Raw genomic sequence first — 17,282 nt, forward strand, 5'->3', positions numbered from 1 at the left:
TATTCATGCAACCCCTGTTGTTTCGCCGTTTTTTAAAAAAAACTAACGTGGAAATCTGGCTATTTACACACCCGCTGAAGGGGTGCCAAGCGCCTAACGAGCCCCATCCCCTCCCAGAGCAGCTCAGCCTCCAGGATGCCTTTGCTGGACACCAGCAAGTACTCGCAGGGCTCGGTCCTCGGCAAGGTAAACCCTGACCTGGCCAGCGAGAGGAGAACGGCCTCCTTCAGCGTGGAAAAGCTCACGGCCTGGCTGGACGGCGGCGCGGAGCAGACGCGGATCCGGAGGGCGGTGGGTGAGTGAGCTGTGGCGTGGTCCCCGGCTGCAGGCTGGTACGGAGCATCCCCATGTCGCTGCTGTTGCTGCTCCTCTGCACAGTGGGTTTTGCACTCCCAGGTTGTTCTGTTTATCACCCATCTATTAAAAATGCGGAAGTGTGGAGATGGGGTCCCATGTTAGTGTAAATCAACACAACTGAGGAACAAAGTCACCTCCGACACCCTGACCGGGGACAGTGCCTTACTCTGCCCTGTCACTATTTCCACTCAGTTCCCCTCCTCTTTTCCCAAACCCACCGCTTTTCAGAGTTAGACGTGACAGCCAGATCCAGTACTGGCAAAGTAAAACCTGCCTGCAGCCACCCTAAAAACTCCCAGCATGGGGATCCAAGACCCAGCCCTGCCTGCTCCTCCACGCAGGGCTCGCAGTGCCTCCCGCAGCCCTCCAGCCCCAGGAGGACCAACTCTGCTGTGTTGCTTTGCAGTCGAAGCTATCGAGAGCGACCCCGTATTCAGCAGAGAAAATCAGTATTTCCAGAGCCAGAATGAGAGGTACGAAGCAGCCGTCAGAAAAGCTGTTCACCTCCAGAGAAAGATGCACGAGATGAGATGGACTGAGAAAGGACCTGAACTCAAGTACATTTACAGGTGATTTTTATTTATTGGTTTAAATGCACAACTATTTTTTTCTTAAAATTTTGTATGCCAAAAAGAACCAGGTTTAGCAAAGGCTGGGAGAGGCCAGCAGTAGATAAATAAGGTTTTGATGCAAACCTGCCGTGGGTTTTTACTTTAGCAGCATGCAGGGGAAAAGGGAAAATGATGATACACAGCAGGAAACTTCTCACAGAGCAGCACATGGGTACAGTGTGACAGATGACAGCAGTTCACATCCTCAGTGTGACATATCCACTGCAGCAAGCTCCTTACCTGCGCTACCGCTCGCATACCACTCCCCAGCCTTTTTAAAACACATAGCCAGAATGTGAAGTGCTGTTGTTTCAGTTCCATTACTGACTTTCAGATAAAGATGACACTTCCTTTATCTAGAAAATCTACATTGTATTAAGAAAAAACAACCAACCAAAAAAACCAAACACACGCACCAAGACCTCAGTTTGTAGATAAATGGAATAAAATATTCCTCACAATTGTTTCCTTAGAAGATTTCTGTAATATTCTGTATAAATTCTGTATAAATTCTGTAAATTGCATGGTGTTGAGCTCCACATTTTAATTGCTTGCCCCTCCTTCTTTCCCCATTTGCTAAATAATTTACTGGTGTGCTCTTCTTCAGTGCACACTGTTGATTTGGTGGGGTTACGTACCCAGTGAGAAGGTTCAAGTTCAAAACCCATTCTAAAGGGCAATGCCTGCACCTCACAAATCACCACTGATGCTCAGCCACTTTCCAATATTCTGTCACACATAAGATGATATTTTTTTATACTAAGCTCTTCACCGCCTACAGTGAATGGGACTGATTAAGGCGGAAATCTTCCATCAAAAAATAAAAAAATCCCAGATTTTTAAAACCTAACAAAACTCAACCACCCCTCCCAGCTGGACTTGGTTTTACCAGACCTCTGATGCCAAGGGCCAGCCCTGCATGCAGCTTTTGTCCGGGTAGGACAACTCTTGTCTGGGGAACCACCAGGTGAGCACCAAGCTCTGCCTGACAAAGTCCTGGTGCTCCGGCTGCCAGACACACTGAATCACACACACACACATTTAAAAACCAGCTTTTAAAAATCACAGTTAAAGTAACATTATTTCTGGATAGGCTGCCAAGGGTTCATTACATCTTTTTCTGTTAATCAAAGCGATTTCCCTTTAACTTCTTTGTTCGTATTTTTCCCCCAGTTTTTCAGTATGACATTTTCTCTCAGGGCCAATATAAAAGAAAGGTTGCAGCCATTTGTTCAGAATAAAAGGTGTCTGTCTAGGATGAGACAGTCACTAGAGCACTGCAGTAAAGCAATGTGCTAGCAGCCATACAAGCTACTGAGAACTGCAGAGCCACTTATTTTTAGGTGTGAGAGCACATGTACTTTTACCTATGAGGCAATTCAACCATATTCTGAGGAATCCCAGGAAGAGGGACTATATTCCTCATATTTTCTTAAAGTTTCTCTCCCTCACACACGCAAAACCTTAAAACAAATGAGTTTCTGATTTGCACCATGGAAATTACTGTACCCAAGTCACCACACACAGCTTCTGGAATAGCGCTTTTTAAGATGTGTGCAGCCCTATCAGCTAGTGATGCCGAAGGACCTGACGAGGCAATAGATCAGGTGTTACAAGGATGTATTCTAATTTTTCCACAAGAAAAAAACACCTCAAGTCAGACCAAGTCCCCGTGAACCTCAGTATTGTTCACCAGCAGCAAACACCACAGCAACAAACCCAACGTACCAAGGTATTTCCCCAGAACAGGAAGGTTCAGGAAATCCAGCTCTCGGATGCCAACATATCTAATTCAGTCTAATGTGCCCTACAGTGAATTGCCAGGGTTTGGGGGTTTTAGGGTAGGGTGGTGGGATTTGTTAGCTCAGCCTTAAAATGTGAATCAAATAATCAGGAAAAAAAAAATCCTCTGAAGTAAAATAGATACAAAAGGCTCTCAAGCTATCATAGCCACAGGAGCTTTGGAGCTGGGCTGTGTTTTTAGGAGCTCAGCATCTGCTACTCAGAACAGAAAATTCCTCCAAGAGCAAGTGAAATAATGAGCTAGCAACACTTCAGCAAACTGTGTTATGAAAGAGGGAACAAAAGCAGCTTGGAAGAGCACTTTTCCTGCAATACTGCATTGGATAACGTATGACAACAAATCAAAAGGCAACAGGTGGTTCTCTTTGGTGGCCACCACAGTGTCACTGCCTCATTCTTCACACCTGTGGAACTTAATCCACACAAAAATACCCCTCGTGCCTTCTCAGCAGGGCACTGTCAGGAGACGTCGCGTTTCTCCTTCACCGTGTCTTCATGAGATGCATTTCAGTGCTGGGCTCCGACAAACAGATTGCCAAATGGATTCCTCCCGCCACCCAGTATCGGCTCATCGGGAGCTACGCCCAGACTGAACTGGGGCATGGTAAGGCTGCAAAGAAAACACAGCGTTTCTGTAGGACGAGAGGCTTTGGGACAGATTCTCGAAGGAATTTGAGTTCAAGCTGTCTGTGCTTCATGGGGGCAGAGGTGGCTGGGGGGGAAAGGCCACTTATGCATTAGAGGCTGATGTCCTCAGTGTTTCCCTGGAAGCTGGATATGCGCTGGCCTTGGTTTTGCTCATGTAGAATAAAACAGAATGAGCAAAGCCAAAGCTCACGGTTAGAGAGCAGGCAGTGACCGCTGGTGAAGGGGATCAGCCGGGTAGCTTGCCCAAGTTGACGGTTGTCACCATGAAGCGGGCAACTTGCCCGAGTTGACGGTTGTCACCATGAAGCGGGCAGCTTGCCCGAGTTGATGTTTGTCACCATGAAGCGGGCATCTTGCCCAAGTACCATGTGGCTTGAGAGACCTTTGCAGAAGATAGTGTGGGGTCACTGGGACAATTGTCCCACAGTTCTCATCATGAGGGTAAACCACAAAAGCCTGGTAGTACTCGCACCAGCCCCCAGCGATTCTCCACCCTCCCTAATCACCCTTGTGATACACCAGAAGATTTTTTATTTTATTTTTTCAAAGGTACTTATCTTCAGGGTTTGGAAACAACAGCAGTCTTTGATATCACTACACAGGAGTTTATACTGAACACACCAAAGATCTCTGCCATGAAGTGGTGGCCTGGAGACAGTAAGTACCACACACGGTATCTTGGTTTTCCTCATTTGCCTCCTTCAGTTACTCGCTCTGCCGCACTCAAGCTCTGTGTTTGAGGGCCCAGGTGCTAGCAGAGAACTTCAGTAAGAGATGCACATATTGAGAGACAATTAAGAGACCAAATGGTTGGGAGCCAATCACCGCCTATCAAAAGCCCTTGGGTCACAGGGCTGGAGAACTTCGCCTCTGCAGGAATTAATCTTCTCTTCTTTGTAAATAATACTCAGACAACCAAAAACTACATGGAGATTATCAGCATCAAGGATCAGCATAAAGGATTCAAGCCATCAGCCAGTCTTGGCATAAAGGATGCAAGTGGGAAATTCATGGCTCCCTTCAGGAAGGTATTTCACAGAAAATAGCTGGAGTTCCTCCAACAGCCACAGCACTTCCCACTCTCTCAGCACTGCTTGAACTTTAACTACTGTTATTTTTTCTTATCTGCTGATGCAAACTGTCCATCCAAGCTGCACTGACAGAGGCAGAAGGGTGATGCAATTTCTGAGACCCAAGAGTGGGCTCAGAACGCAGATTTAGGCTATCTCCAGCTTCCAGCAGCTGTGGGTCGCACCTACACCGACCCATATGTTACCGAGACCTAACACACAATTAGCGCTGACTGCTGTTAACTGTGGAATTGTTTGTGCTGTACCTTGTCTTAAGGGAATGGGGCTGTTTTCCTCTTGCAGTGGGAAGGTCAGCAACCCACGCCGTGGTCTTTGCTCAGCTGTACGTCCACGGGCAGTGCTATGGTGTGCATCCCTTCATCCTGCAGATACGCAGCCTTCAGGACCATTCCCTCTGCCCAGGTAAATGACTCCAGGCATTGCAGCACTCGTGCAGGTGCTCTGACTAGTTCGGCTTTAAATGATTTTAGAGCACTGAGCCCAGGGGGAGTGAGCACAGAGAGCTGTAATTGCCAAAACCAAACCAAGGCAGATACTCAAGGCATATCTATCATTAACCCAAACATCTTCATCTAAATGAAGATTTATTGCACTCTAAGCCCTCTTCTTAACCAGAAACCCGGGCTGTTCTGGCCACCTCTACATTAACACCTCAGTTCTGACATCAACCAACATCACTAACAGGTGGATCACAGAAAACCCACAAGGCATTCAAATTTCATCCCTCAAGGCAAGATCACCCAGCCTGCCGCAAAATGGGGAGAAAAAAGTTCAAGTGGAAGTAAGCAGGCCATGTTTTCTCCCACTGCAGGCATAACCGCAGGAGACATCGGTCCCAAGATGAATTTTGAGCACACTGACAATGGCTATCTCATGCTGCAGAATGTGCGTGTCCCCAAGGAGAACATGCTGAACAAGTTTTGTGAGGTACGTACGGACTCACATCACCAGCACACCCATCAGATTGTCATTACACAGCCAGAGACAACAGGGATCTGCCTGAATTTAGGACAAAAATCTTCTTCTGAGGTGTCCGCAAGCCTCAGCAGTTTTATCAGGGGCAGAAGTTACCTGAATCCTGAATGAAACTCGATGTCAGGAATTGACGTTCAGAGGTTGGGGATCACGGGGCAGGCAGATCCTGAGTCAGAAGCAGTAAGGGTTTGTCTCTGCAAATGGGCATGTTTCACCCATCGCTCACAAAAATATTTAGGTTTGCATTCAGCTAAGGGTTTCGATGTCCATTTTATTCTACGCATAGAGATTACACAACCATGCTAGTATTGAATTATTGAAGAAGGCAGCATCTAACGTCCTCTCTCTGCTCTAGGTTCAGCCGGATGGCACCTATATAAAACGGGGGTCGCCGAAGATCAATTATTTCACAATGACTACAGTGCGCATTTCCCTCATTTCAGACGAAGCTATACTGCCTCTAATGAAAGCCTGCACCATTGCCATCCGATACTCGGCGGTTCGCCGGCAGTCCAAGTTAAAGCCCGGGTAATGCCACGCAAGCCCGCAGCCTTGGGAAGGGGACCATCCACCACCTGCCCACACATCAGCCTGTATTTCTACTTCTCATCTTATCTTTCAGCATATCACTGGCTTGTTTCCTGGCCCAGATAGGGTATTACAAACAGGCTTCCTCATTATTTACATTAACGAGCTTCAGTCAAAGTACAAGAGAATGTTTACAGTTCTTTCTGAGATAAGTTTCATAGTTCGAATAGCTCAGTGGGGTTCACACACGCAACTTATTTTTCTTATAACTGACCTTCCCATATAATCTCGTAACTCAGCAGATCCCAGACAAAGCATACAAGTTGCTGAATTCTTATTCCATAGCATCCTATCACTGAATGCAACATTTAAATACCTTCCAACATCCACACTTTACAACACTGAATTTTATTAGTCCAGTAAGAATCCCTGTAATTTTAAAATAGATACTTTCATTTTAATGGATTTCAAAATTTTCCACTTGAATCTCCTTTCAGAAGAAGATCCTAATGAGAACATAGTTTGGTTCAAACGCAAACCAAACACAAGAGCACAGCAGGCTGAACAATTGTAATAACCAGTTCCATCATTTGAAGCCCTAAGTGTACTAACCACAGCAAAAGTGGTAAAGAACATCCAAGAAAAGCTCAGAAAGCTTAAAATAATTTCGACTCAAATATTTTCAGAGAAATCTGGCTATGCCCAGGGCCACAAAGATCCAGTTTGAAAAGCAAAAGTTTCTTAGGGTGCAGAGCCACCGCTCCCCTATATCATCCAACAACTTGCTGTCCTTGAAGGTTTCATCCTGTCTCACCGTCCCAGCTCCCTCTCAGTGCCGACCGATCACAAGGAGCCTTTTCTGGCCCACCAACACCACAGAAAAATCACCTTTTTCCTAGTTGGGCTTGTTTCTCGAACTGCTCAGCAAGCTGGGCAGATTTGCTGCCATGGCATCAGCACAGTCCTGTTCACACACTGCTTCTTGGTAACAAAAAACACCGCTTCCCATTATGCAATAGGTAAACCAATAGTAGCCGTGCCTGTGTCTGCACTTCCCCTACTTCATCAGCTGTCTTCCAACAGGGAGCAAGAAGCAAAAATCCTTGACTACCAGACCCAGCAAGAGAAATTGCTGCCCCAGCTGGCAGCAGCCTACGCCTTTCATTTCATCAACAAGTACCTGCAGGAGCTGCTCAACAGGGGGTACAGAGAGGTCCAGAAGAAGAATTTCGACAATCTGCCGGAGGTGAGCTGCAGCAGGATTAGAATCATAGAATCATTTCAGTTGAAAGAGACCCTCAGGATCATCAAGTCCAACCATAACCCAACTCCAGCACTAACCCATGTCCCTAAGAACCTTGTCTAAACGCCTTTTAAACCCCTCCAGGGATGGTGACTTCACCACTGCCCCGGGCAGCCTGTTCCAGTGCCTGACAACCCTTCCCATAAAGATTTTTTTCCTAATATCCAATCTAAACTTCCTCTGGCACAACTTGAGGCCATTTCCTCTTGCCCTATCACATACAGCACTTCTCAGCTCTAAATATCAAAGTATTTTAGCAAAAAGGACAAGCATTCCTCTCAGCACCAGAGAACTGGAGAAAGAGGAAGCACTAAGAGATCAAATGGTGTGTCCTAAGTGCACAGCCAGTCAGCAACAGCATTAGCTTTACCAGCCCAAAATTTTCGTTTTGGGAGCTATTGCCGAATGAAAAGTCCTTGAAAAGCACGTCTGTTTGATAAAAACCTTGTTCCAAGCAGCTGGTGGTACAAAGCTTTATTTCACAACTTCGTGTCCAAAAGAGCACGCAAATATTCACTTCTGAGCCAAAACCAAAATCATGACTTTTTAGATAGAATGTCAGATTTTGTAACTGAAAGACTGAAATAAAAACACACTGTGAACAAGCACAGCCAAAGCCACTGTTGGTTGAGAAAAGCCCCAAAATGCACAAACTGACCGCAGTGTGTCCAGCACGAGGGTGTGCAGCACACAAAGGAGGGTCTGACGGGGATTTCATGCCCAGAAATCGCACAAAATTCAAAAAGGACACTTATCCTGAGGATTGCTTGAGAACGTTTTCACTATTAACGCTCTGCCTTTTTGTCTGTTTGTTTGAAACAGCTCCATGCATTTTCTTCGGGCTTCAAAGCCCTGGCGACCCAGTACTGCACTTCTGCAGTGGAGATTTGCCTGCGGGCGTGCGGGGGACACGGTTACTCCTTGCTGAGTGGACTCCCTTCCCTGTACACTAAAATACTCGCCTCTTGTATTTATGAAGGGGAAAACACCATTTTGCTCCTGCAAACTGCCAGGTAACAATTCAAATCTGTTCATCTAAAAGCCTGCCCCTTCATTTATTCAACTTCTACCACTTCTTCTCCAAAACCAGTAAAACCAGCTGCTCCTTTCTCACAGCACTTTCTAAAAATACAGCTTAGGACATAAACTATTCATGTCTTCTGTCTAACAGGCATGGAGGTGTGTGGGAATCAGATTATCTCTTCTGGTTTTGGTTTGGGGACATATGCAGGTGCTGTTCTGCATAACCTCCTTTTCTTCTTTGTCTAGTAGCACAGCAAAAGCATTGCTATACAAGCTTCGCTGTTTATTTCTTAAGCAACCAATATAGCGTGATATTGATAAAGTGAGGGTGATTCAGAGAAGGCAAAGTTGTTGGATACTGAAAGGGGATGAGTCACGCTCCAAGAACACCACTTTGCTCTGAACACGCAGACTGATGATCATCCAGAGCAGGAGAAATACAAAGAAAGAAACCACAGCTGCTTGAACTTTTAATAATGTGTTTTTCCTAGAAGGAGAAAACCAGTACACTTCCCAGGGACAGAGGTGCTGCCGTGCAGCTCTGTGCTCGCGTGCAGACACTCCCGCACTCAGTCAGATTCCTCTTGCAAGATAAATACAAGGTCAAGAGAAGTGCTGTAGCCTTTTACTTCCAGAACTGGTCAGTGCAGGTCATAGCAAAGGTGCCAAAAAAATAAGGGAGTAAGGAATGCTCCTTTGACACATGTGTAGCTCCAAGAAAGGGTCTCATGTTTGTTAACATCACAGGACTGTGTGTCAGGGGTGTCAACGGTGGTTTGGTCTTACCCTCTAAGACACCCAGAATGTTAAGACTCAGGCTGGCAAGTTGATGATGTATCTAATTACCGTGTTGCCAAGTGCTAACAGCCACAGCAAGTTTCTTCCCAAAAATCCATCACTACAGTTTGCTGTAGCATTAAATAGGGTAGACAGGCTACCTGAGACCCATCACAGATCAGGTGAATAACATGCAAAACAAAAGGTTGTTACTTGTTGGAGTGCATCCTGTAGCACTGATGGGATGGGTCACACATCGCTGCTCCTCACCTGAGCCCACTTCACTCTTCGCTGCACGGGGATCACAGCCTTACCCTGCCCTGTTTCCCTCTTCCCAGGTTCTTGATCAAATGCTTCTCAGCAGCCAGCGCCGGGCAGCCCGTCCCGCCATCCGTCATCTATCTGTCTGCTGTGAAAGCCGGGAAGTGTCCAGCCAAGAACAAGCTGGATTTTCTCAGTCCAGATATTTACAGCGAGGCCTATCAACACGCAGCAGTCAGGTCAGTACGGAGGACGGGAGATGGGCTGATGTCTTTGACATCAGAAATGTGTTAAGAGCTCAGCTTCTTCCCCGCTTTAAAGGGAGGTAAAATAACATAAGTTACACAAGAATTGACACCATCTGCTCCCAAAAGAGAAAAGGAAGACTCACACAGGATTAACAGCCACGTCAAATGTTCAATATGATGCTTTGACATTCAGAACATCCGAAGTTTTGAAGCCACGTGCTACCTAACAACCATATTCCATACAGCTGATGGCACCATTTAAATAAACCCCAGACCACATCACCAAGCTGCCATCCAGAGAGACCTTTAGGCCACTGGACTCTGTGCAATTCTATACAGAAAGTTAAAATTTCACATACCTGAGAAACCGATGTTTGTTTTCAATTAGCACCACAGCAAACACAGAGCCTCGCTTTCTGTCCGTAGCCTTTCATCTACTCAACACAAATAAAAACGGCACCATGAGTGGTCTCATTAGTGTTATGTGCACATTTATGGGTCACGTAGGTGTCACCTCTGAAAAGCAGGTGAACAGACAACTGTGCTGTGGCACAAATCAGTGTAAAAACTGTGCAATTCTTCTGAAAGCTTTGGTGTCAATGGGAGCAGGATTTGGATCCCTGTGTAGAAAAGCAGAAACATAATGTAACATGAGTCCAAAATTATCACTGCTTTATTTTGTTTTGCAAACTCTCCTTACACATACACAACCTAAGAAGAACTCGGCAGACCCCTTGGTAAACTACCCTGGAAGCTGAGAATGCAGAAATCCTTCAGAACCGGGGTGCTCTGGGTGCTGCTCCCAATTTGTAATTAGATTTTGCATAATCTAAATTCGCTCATACTGAGTATAGATAACTTCGTATGTCAGAAATGCCATTTAGCCATACGATCACACACGAGCCTGAGTACGAAATGAGCGCATGTGGGCTGCTATATTCATACACAATATGCTTTTCCAATTTTCCAGACTCGTAAGCAGCACAGCAGCTAAACTACAGGACTTGATCCAGTCAGGAGTCAAAAAGCACGAGGCGTGGAACCAGTGCACGGTGCAGCTGGCACAGGCTGCGAAGGTGAGCAAAACTTACCTGCTTCTTTGCTGTTTGTCTTCGTGATATGCGGTAGAATTAGCTTCAAGTCTCAGCACTGTTTGTTGTTTTCTGTTCAAATCAGAAAAGTCAAATAACAGGCACAAAAACCAGCTCCTAGTTCATATGGATTAGGCAGCCTTCAACTGAAGTGGCATCAGCACAGTAGCGTTTGCTCCCCAAAACAGGGGTTAGTACAGAACTAAGCAGAAAAAACAGCAAGAGGAGACAAAAGCCCTAAATTTAAATGAAAATCACAACCACTGATACTTCAGCATCTCCAAAGAACAAAATTCTATTTTTAATATACAATTAAGTGTTATTGCTCTATAATTATGGTGAAGGGCTTCCTTCCTTCCTAAACTGAGGAAAGGAAGACTTTGAAACAGATCCATGGCTTATTTTAACTTCATTCACTTTTTAATGGGAAACATCTTGCTGTAATCTACAATTTGGCCAGAGCCAACCCAAACTGAAACGGGCTTAGCAAGGAGCCCCTGACAGGGAGAAGGAACCCCAGGCATACCAAACTGTGGTGACACCACCTCGGTGATCTCACCTCAATTAGATGAAGTCCTCAATGAGTCAAACTCTTCCTCAGCAACAGCCGAGATCCTTTCAAAACCATCAGAAGTGCTGATGCACTCATACTGGTAAACACGGTCACAATCCTTCAAAACAAGGGGCAAAGGGAGCAAAGACTTGACCTCACAGCAGCATTTTTGTGATCACGCCTGCCATGCGTCACCCCTCATTTTCAGTCACACAGACTCAGTAGAACCAGCAAGTATTCAATGCTGTAAGCTTGAAAAAGAGCAAAAAAACATGTAACTGCCTCAAAAAAGATAGGACAGCCTCTATAAACAAAATGACGTTTTTAAAAATTACTTTAGCAATAATTAAGTGCAAATATAGCTTTAGTGGAATGAAACCGAAGCAAAATGTTCCTATTCGGAGATTACCCCTGGAAAAGGCTTTGACCAATGCTCCCCACACACAAGCCTGAACAAGCCATTGCCTCCTGCACCTCCTCAAATGGGCGGCCAAGGTTTGTGGACTAAAGAGTTGGGGGAAGCCACATGTCAGAGGAGGAGCTGCAATCCAGCTCTCTCCAACGGGTAAGGAAGAGAACCTAGACATGGGACTAGTCAGAAATAAACTGTTTCCGAAGAGCCTAACACATGCAGAGTGGCTGTGGTGGTGTCAGTGGCAATCGTGTTGCTAAACTCTTCAGGAAATGGGCTCTGGGCACCCAAAGTTTCTTAGATACTTCAGGGAGAGGAAGAGTCACCCAAACCCCCTGGGTTTCCACCGTAACTTTAAAACCTTGATAGCCTGCTACCTTCTTGGGGCACTTTTGTATTTACTTTTCATTCCACACCTCCCCTGGAGTGTCACCCACACAGCTGGCACGGCAGCGATGTGAGCTGAGACCCGCCAGGTCTCGACCGAGTGGCTCAGACACCGGGTACGGCTTTGCTGCAGACTCCACGCAGGGTAATTGCTGGAGAAGACACCCAGGTCCTCTGGCAGGTTCTCCCATCCATGCTGGCCTCCACACTGCTTGACCTTGTTGGCATGAAGAGCTGAATTTCAGGTGTGTGGTGCTTCCACCCCCAGCTGGGAGGAGAATGGTGCAGTGGGGAGTGAACCCACACAGGTACCACCATCCCCAACCACCCGCAGTGGTGTCAGCGTAACAGGAGTCACCCCACAAACAGGTGGAGTCACCTGGCTTCACATGCTCTGGACCTTAGCTAGTATTTCCATAACTTAGCAGTTAGACATTCTACTGGTGTTTACCTAAAACCACAAAAGCGAGAGGTAAGTTTGGTTGTTCTTCTGTGACAACAAACGTTTTCAGAGCTGAAGCCCTACAGACACTGAGCCAAATGTACCATGAGCCCAAGGTCTTCAACAAAGAGTTTTCTCCTGTTGGGGTCAACACAAGCACATTCCAATGTGTTTCCATCACACACAGTCTTTGGGGTATTCATCAGAAATATTCAGAATAAGCACTACCATGATTTCTGAAGTGGTTTTCTAGAGTTTACAAATACCACAGTGTTGACTGTTTACACCCCCAATTCTCTCCTCTACTGTTGCTGGAAGACATGAATGCAAAGGCCTGGTCAACCAGCAAACAAAGAATACAGACTGGAAAAGTTCCAGGGAAATGAAAAGGTTTTATATTCTTTGCAAGCACATTTGAGTCCCTTGACCTACTAAAAGTGTTTTGAGGTGCATTCACTGTTGATTGCGTTTGTTTTCCAGGCTCACTGCCACTACATCACAGTGAAGAACTTTGCAGAAACTGTGGAAAAACTCGAGACGGAGGCTGGCATCCAGAAGATTATGAAACATCTTTGTGACCTCTTTGCATTGCATGGGATCTTCTCGAACGCGGGAGTCTTCTTGCACGATGGATACATATCTGGAGCTCAAATGGACATGGTCACAGCATCATACCTGGACCTCCTGGCTGTCATTCGGTGAGCTGCTCTAGTATGAGAGGAAATACATAGCTATTCAGTTTGTCCCTGTGACAGATATAAAACAGTGCTGCTGTACCTATGGCAACATCTCCAAAGTCAATTCACCTCGTTCAGTTTTTATTTTCATTGCCTGGCAGTGCTAGGAATTGATGGAAACATCTACACAGAGCTCGTTTGCACAGCAAAGCAGACCTAAGTGTCCAGCTCCTCTGCAATCTCCAAATTAAAGTGCTGTAACGTGAAATCTGAAATGATAAATCAAGAAATCCTGAACACTTTCTACCATTTGCAGTAGAGCAAAAGCAGGGGAACATGCAGGCAGAGCAGCACTGGCAGGACGCAGCCACAGCAACCGATCACACACTCCAAAATCTGCTTAAGCCGCAGCTAATCCAGCCTACTCTGTTGCCATGGCTGAGTTGCAACTGGTACCCAAACAATCCTGCCCACAGCTAGTTCAGAGGCATCTGCTTGATACCATTGATTACTAACTATGTGAATTCTGAGACATGCTTAGGTTTTCATTTACCCCGATACTCACAAAGGCTGTTTGACAAAGGGTTCATCTTTCACTACCCAGTGCCGTTTAAGAACAGATTGACTTACGGTGCAGAGAAGTGAGTTCTACCGTATGTAAAAGTCTACTTAAGCCATGTGGAGAGAAACAAAAATGCACCATAACCAAGAGCAAAACAGGACTGAGCCAAACAGCATTTTCAGAACTGATTGCAGAATTCAAGCTAACCAATAACCTTAACATAACCTTTTCAAAACCCTAACACATCGTCTCTGGAATATATTGCAATTTCTCTGCGTTACTCCATGCCTTGTTAACAGGGTTCAAGAACAAGGCAGGTATTTATCTGGGCAATTAGAGTCAGTTATTTACAATTAGAAGAAAGGATACAAACGCTTTGCAGTCTGTAGCAAAACCCCAGCCTTTCCCAAATGCCCAGACAGCACTTCCCCAAAAGGAACTGGTGGATGCAAATGCCAACATCTGAGCAAACCGCTTTGCATCCCTGTACATCAGGTGTAGGTACAGCCAGCACCACTTATACACCCAGGACAACGGGAGGACAAGAAAAAGAAACCACCCTGCCAAGGCAAAGATGCTGTCGTTCCGTACCTGTCCTTACGCTCTGTCTGCTGACTGCTCTCAGATTGTCCCTGGGCTGGATGGGCCCTTGGTGTGGTTCAGGGTCGCTTTGTTCTTCCAGACGCAGAGAGCAGATGGCCTGGACACCCCAAGATGAGGGAATAGAAATGCTTAAGAGCAGATGAAGGTTGGAGAAAAGCAAAGCACTCCACATCTGTCTAGTACAACCTTATTCCATTTTGCAACAAACAGGTGCAGCGTAAGAAAAAGAAAGCGACAACAAATGACAAAAACCGAAAGGAAGAATTGGCAGAGTCTGTTGAGAAAATATCAGACATGAGACTGACTCCTAAATTAGGAAATTAGGGACAGACCTCAGGTGATTACGAGACCCTGCAAATACCCGTTCAACAGTACAGATAACCCAGGCCATTAGTAGAACGCACCTCTGAGGAGTCAAAACAAACGGGATTTTCCCCACAGTGCAGGCAAGGGGAAAACCAGCACAAGAGGAATCCAGACAACTGCTGTCAGGTTTGACTTATTTTCCCCCCTTACAAAGCAAACCTGCGTCAGTAACACGAACGCCACCCCTCTGCTCCTCAGGAAGGATGCCGTTCCGCTCGTGGATGCGTTTGACTTCACAGATAAGAGCTTGAACTCCGCGCTGGGCAGTTACGACGGGCAGGTTTACCAGCGGCTTTACGAGTGGGCTCAGAAGTCACCGACCAACACGCAGGTACACGCCTTAGCCAGAGAATAAATGGTTTGCTTTCATTTTAACAAAAGCAATACGGATAAAAGAGCCTTTAATTCTTAGTATCTCACTCTCAACAATGACCTGTAATACGCCAGTTCTGCCACCTATAGTCTTAGCTCAGACGTTTAACCTAACGATGAATTACAGTCTCCAGAGCTTGTACCCAGGAGCTGGACTGTCATGTGCCACCAATGTGGCTTTGGTTCTTGAACTTAGTTCACTGAGGTAACGTTGTACAAAATAAGCTAAAACAAAGGTCTGTTTACATAGTTCACATGTTATGGAACAACACTAGATGGCTGCGAGAGCCACTAATTGCAGGGTATTTCCCATTCACTGGTACTTCCACTAGCGCAATACTTAATTTTTTAAATAATATGTTCAACCAGAAAGAGCGTAAATGTTAAACAAGACAATTTCATCCTTCATGGTCTTTAGCACTTTACTTTCACTTCTTAATTCATCCACATTGTGGAGTAATATAAAATTCTGCACGATGCAAATAGCTATTGCTCTGTTTGAAAACTCATTTTGCCTTAAGTGAGATTTTTACTGTGGTAATCAGCAACCCTTTGAAATTCTACGGGTGAACACAAAATTTGCCTTCAGCAAACATTCAAGTTCAAGCATATTTTTTGAAATTAAATAGTATGCCATTGCATTGGGGATGAGTATTGTGTACTGGTTATGGAGGACAGCACATACTACAGGGAAAGCCATCCTGCAGAGCTGAAGCAGCTGGCCGGTTGGGTTGTTAAACAGACTGGCTTTCTGTATTTCAGAGATCATTCTTAAGAAAAAATTACATCCTTTCCTTCTTAATTACCACCAATTCCCTTCCACATTCTCTTTCTGAACAGTCGAACCCAGCCTATGAAAGGTATTTGAAGCCACTTCTTCACAACACGCTATCAAAATTATGAAGACCACGGGATCCAAGTGAACGCCACACGTCTCCTCCTGCTCTTTGTGCGGCAGCAACTTCATGAAGCATCAGTAATGACTAATCAGAATTAATAATCAGTTGCAAGAAGTATGGAACAAGATTCTCAGCCAGCCGTTTGCATCTAATTACACAGAAGCCAAGCGATGCTGAGTGGTAACCGCTGCTGTAAAGCAACCTGGTCAGAAATAGCCTTGGCTTTGCTGTTTTGCAACATAAAGTGTCCTGATAGCATCAAAATGATGCCATTTGGCTTTCTTACTCTTTTTCTAAATCTACTACACGATGATTAAGGAAAAAAACACAAACAACACATTATGAGCTCCTCCTCAGTGTTATAACTGTGCAGTGCCTTCAAAGCAAACCAAACAAACACCAAAAAACCCCACTTTACTCAAAAACCCAAGCAAGGTCAAATTATGGTCCCTGGTTTCCTAGAACAACTTGATCAAGAAGTATATGAGAAAGTACATCTGTTTGGGCAACTAAAATCACTCTTAACTTGCTTAGCAGTGGACTGTTCCTGGCTAATGAAGATTCAGACAAAGCTGATGCCAACTCCAGGCTGCAGAATTTACTTTCCCATTAGTAGAGCTGCTCGTACTGTCTTTCTATAAATCTTGGGCTCCAATAAAGCGCATTATTTGGAATACCGCTTCTCTAATTATTATACTTCATAATTATGGAAAGGGCAGGCTGATCCAGGCCAGCCATTAATTTGCCAGTAAATGAAGTGCTGCAAAGAACATCTTGTGATTATAATTCAATGCCAGTTAACACAGATATTTCTTACCACGTGTTGCAGAAGGGAAACAACCACTTCTCCTGAGCTTCACCAGGTCAGCCGTTCTTCCCCCACTTGTAGGAAAATAAAGCTCTCACCACCTCTTATTACAGAAGTCAAAACTCCTACAATGTATGAAAAGGGGGAGACAAAAGTATGACAAATACACCCCGAGACAGGCCCGAGGGAGAGATGGGATGAAACGCTCCCGCCTTCAAGAACCAGCAGCCACAACAGAAATCCGGACCCTCTCTTACAACCCCAAAGAGCCGTGGTCTGCACCGGCCTGACAGCAAAGCCGTGGTGGTACGGAACATGTGTGACAAGGACTTCACGGGAGAACACGATCCATTCATCACAACAGGCGTCAGCTCTCTTATCCCGACAGCATTCGAGTTATGGCATAACCAGAAATCCTGCTAATAACTATGACAAAGTGCCCATGATAAGCAGAAATGGTCAATCACAGAATCACAGAATCAACT

At 45.4% G+C, this 17,282-nt stretch overlaps 1 protein-coding gene and 1 long non-coding RNA gene across 3 annotated transcripts; one reads left to right on the top strand and one right to left on the bottom strand.

Annotated features, from left to right (window-relative positions):
- Positions 1–131: 131 nt before the first annotated feature.
- On the top strand, positions 132–16,663 carry ACOX2 (acyl-CoA oxidase 2). Of its 2 annotated transcripts, none has more exons than XM_021294615.2 (14): positions 132–295; positions 764–926; positions 3,221–3,375; positions 3,969–4,076; positions 4,793–4,912; positions 5,322–5,437; positions 5,841–6,013; positions 7,097–7,259; positions 8,139–8,329; positions 9,455–9,616; positions 10,596–10,701; positions 12,991–13,208; positions 14,917–15,049; positions 15,931–16,663. In XM_021294615.2, exons 1-14 carry the CDS (start codon positions 136–138, stop codon positions 15,991–15,993), a joined length of 2,031 nt encoding a protein of 676 aa, XP_021150290.1. In that variant the 5' UTR covers positions 132–135; the 3' UTR covers positions 15,994–16,663. The 2 variants fall into 2 exon arrangements, with proteins under 2 accessions (XP_021150290.1, XP_005507613.1); XM_005507556.4 differs by having other exon boundaries at positions 3,224–3,375.
- On the bottom strand, positions 286–11,049 carry LOC135580472 (uncharacterized). Its single transcript, XR_010475139.1, has 3 exons — positions 10,717–11,049; positions 9,985–10,245; positions 286–417 (listed from the first exon to the last, which is right to left on the bottom strand). It is a non-coding gene; the product is annotated as an uncharacterized LOC135580472 (long non-coding RNA).
- Positions 16,664–17,282: the final 619 nt, after the last annotated feature.

Source organism: Columba livia, chromosome 10 (genome assembly GCF_036013475.1).
Source record: "Columba livia isolate bColLiv1 breed racing homer chromosome 10, bColLiv1.pat.W.v2, whole genome shotgun sequence".
NCBI classification, from domain to species: domain Eukaryota; kingdom Metazoa; phylum Chordata; class Aves; order Columbiformes; family Columbidae; genus Columba; species Columba livia.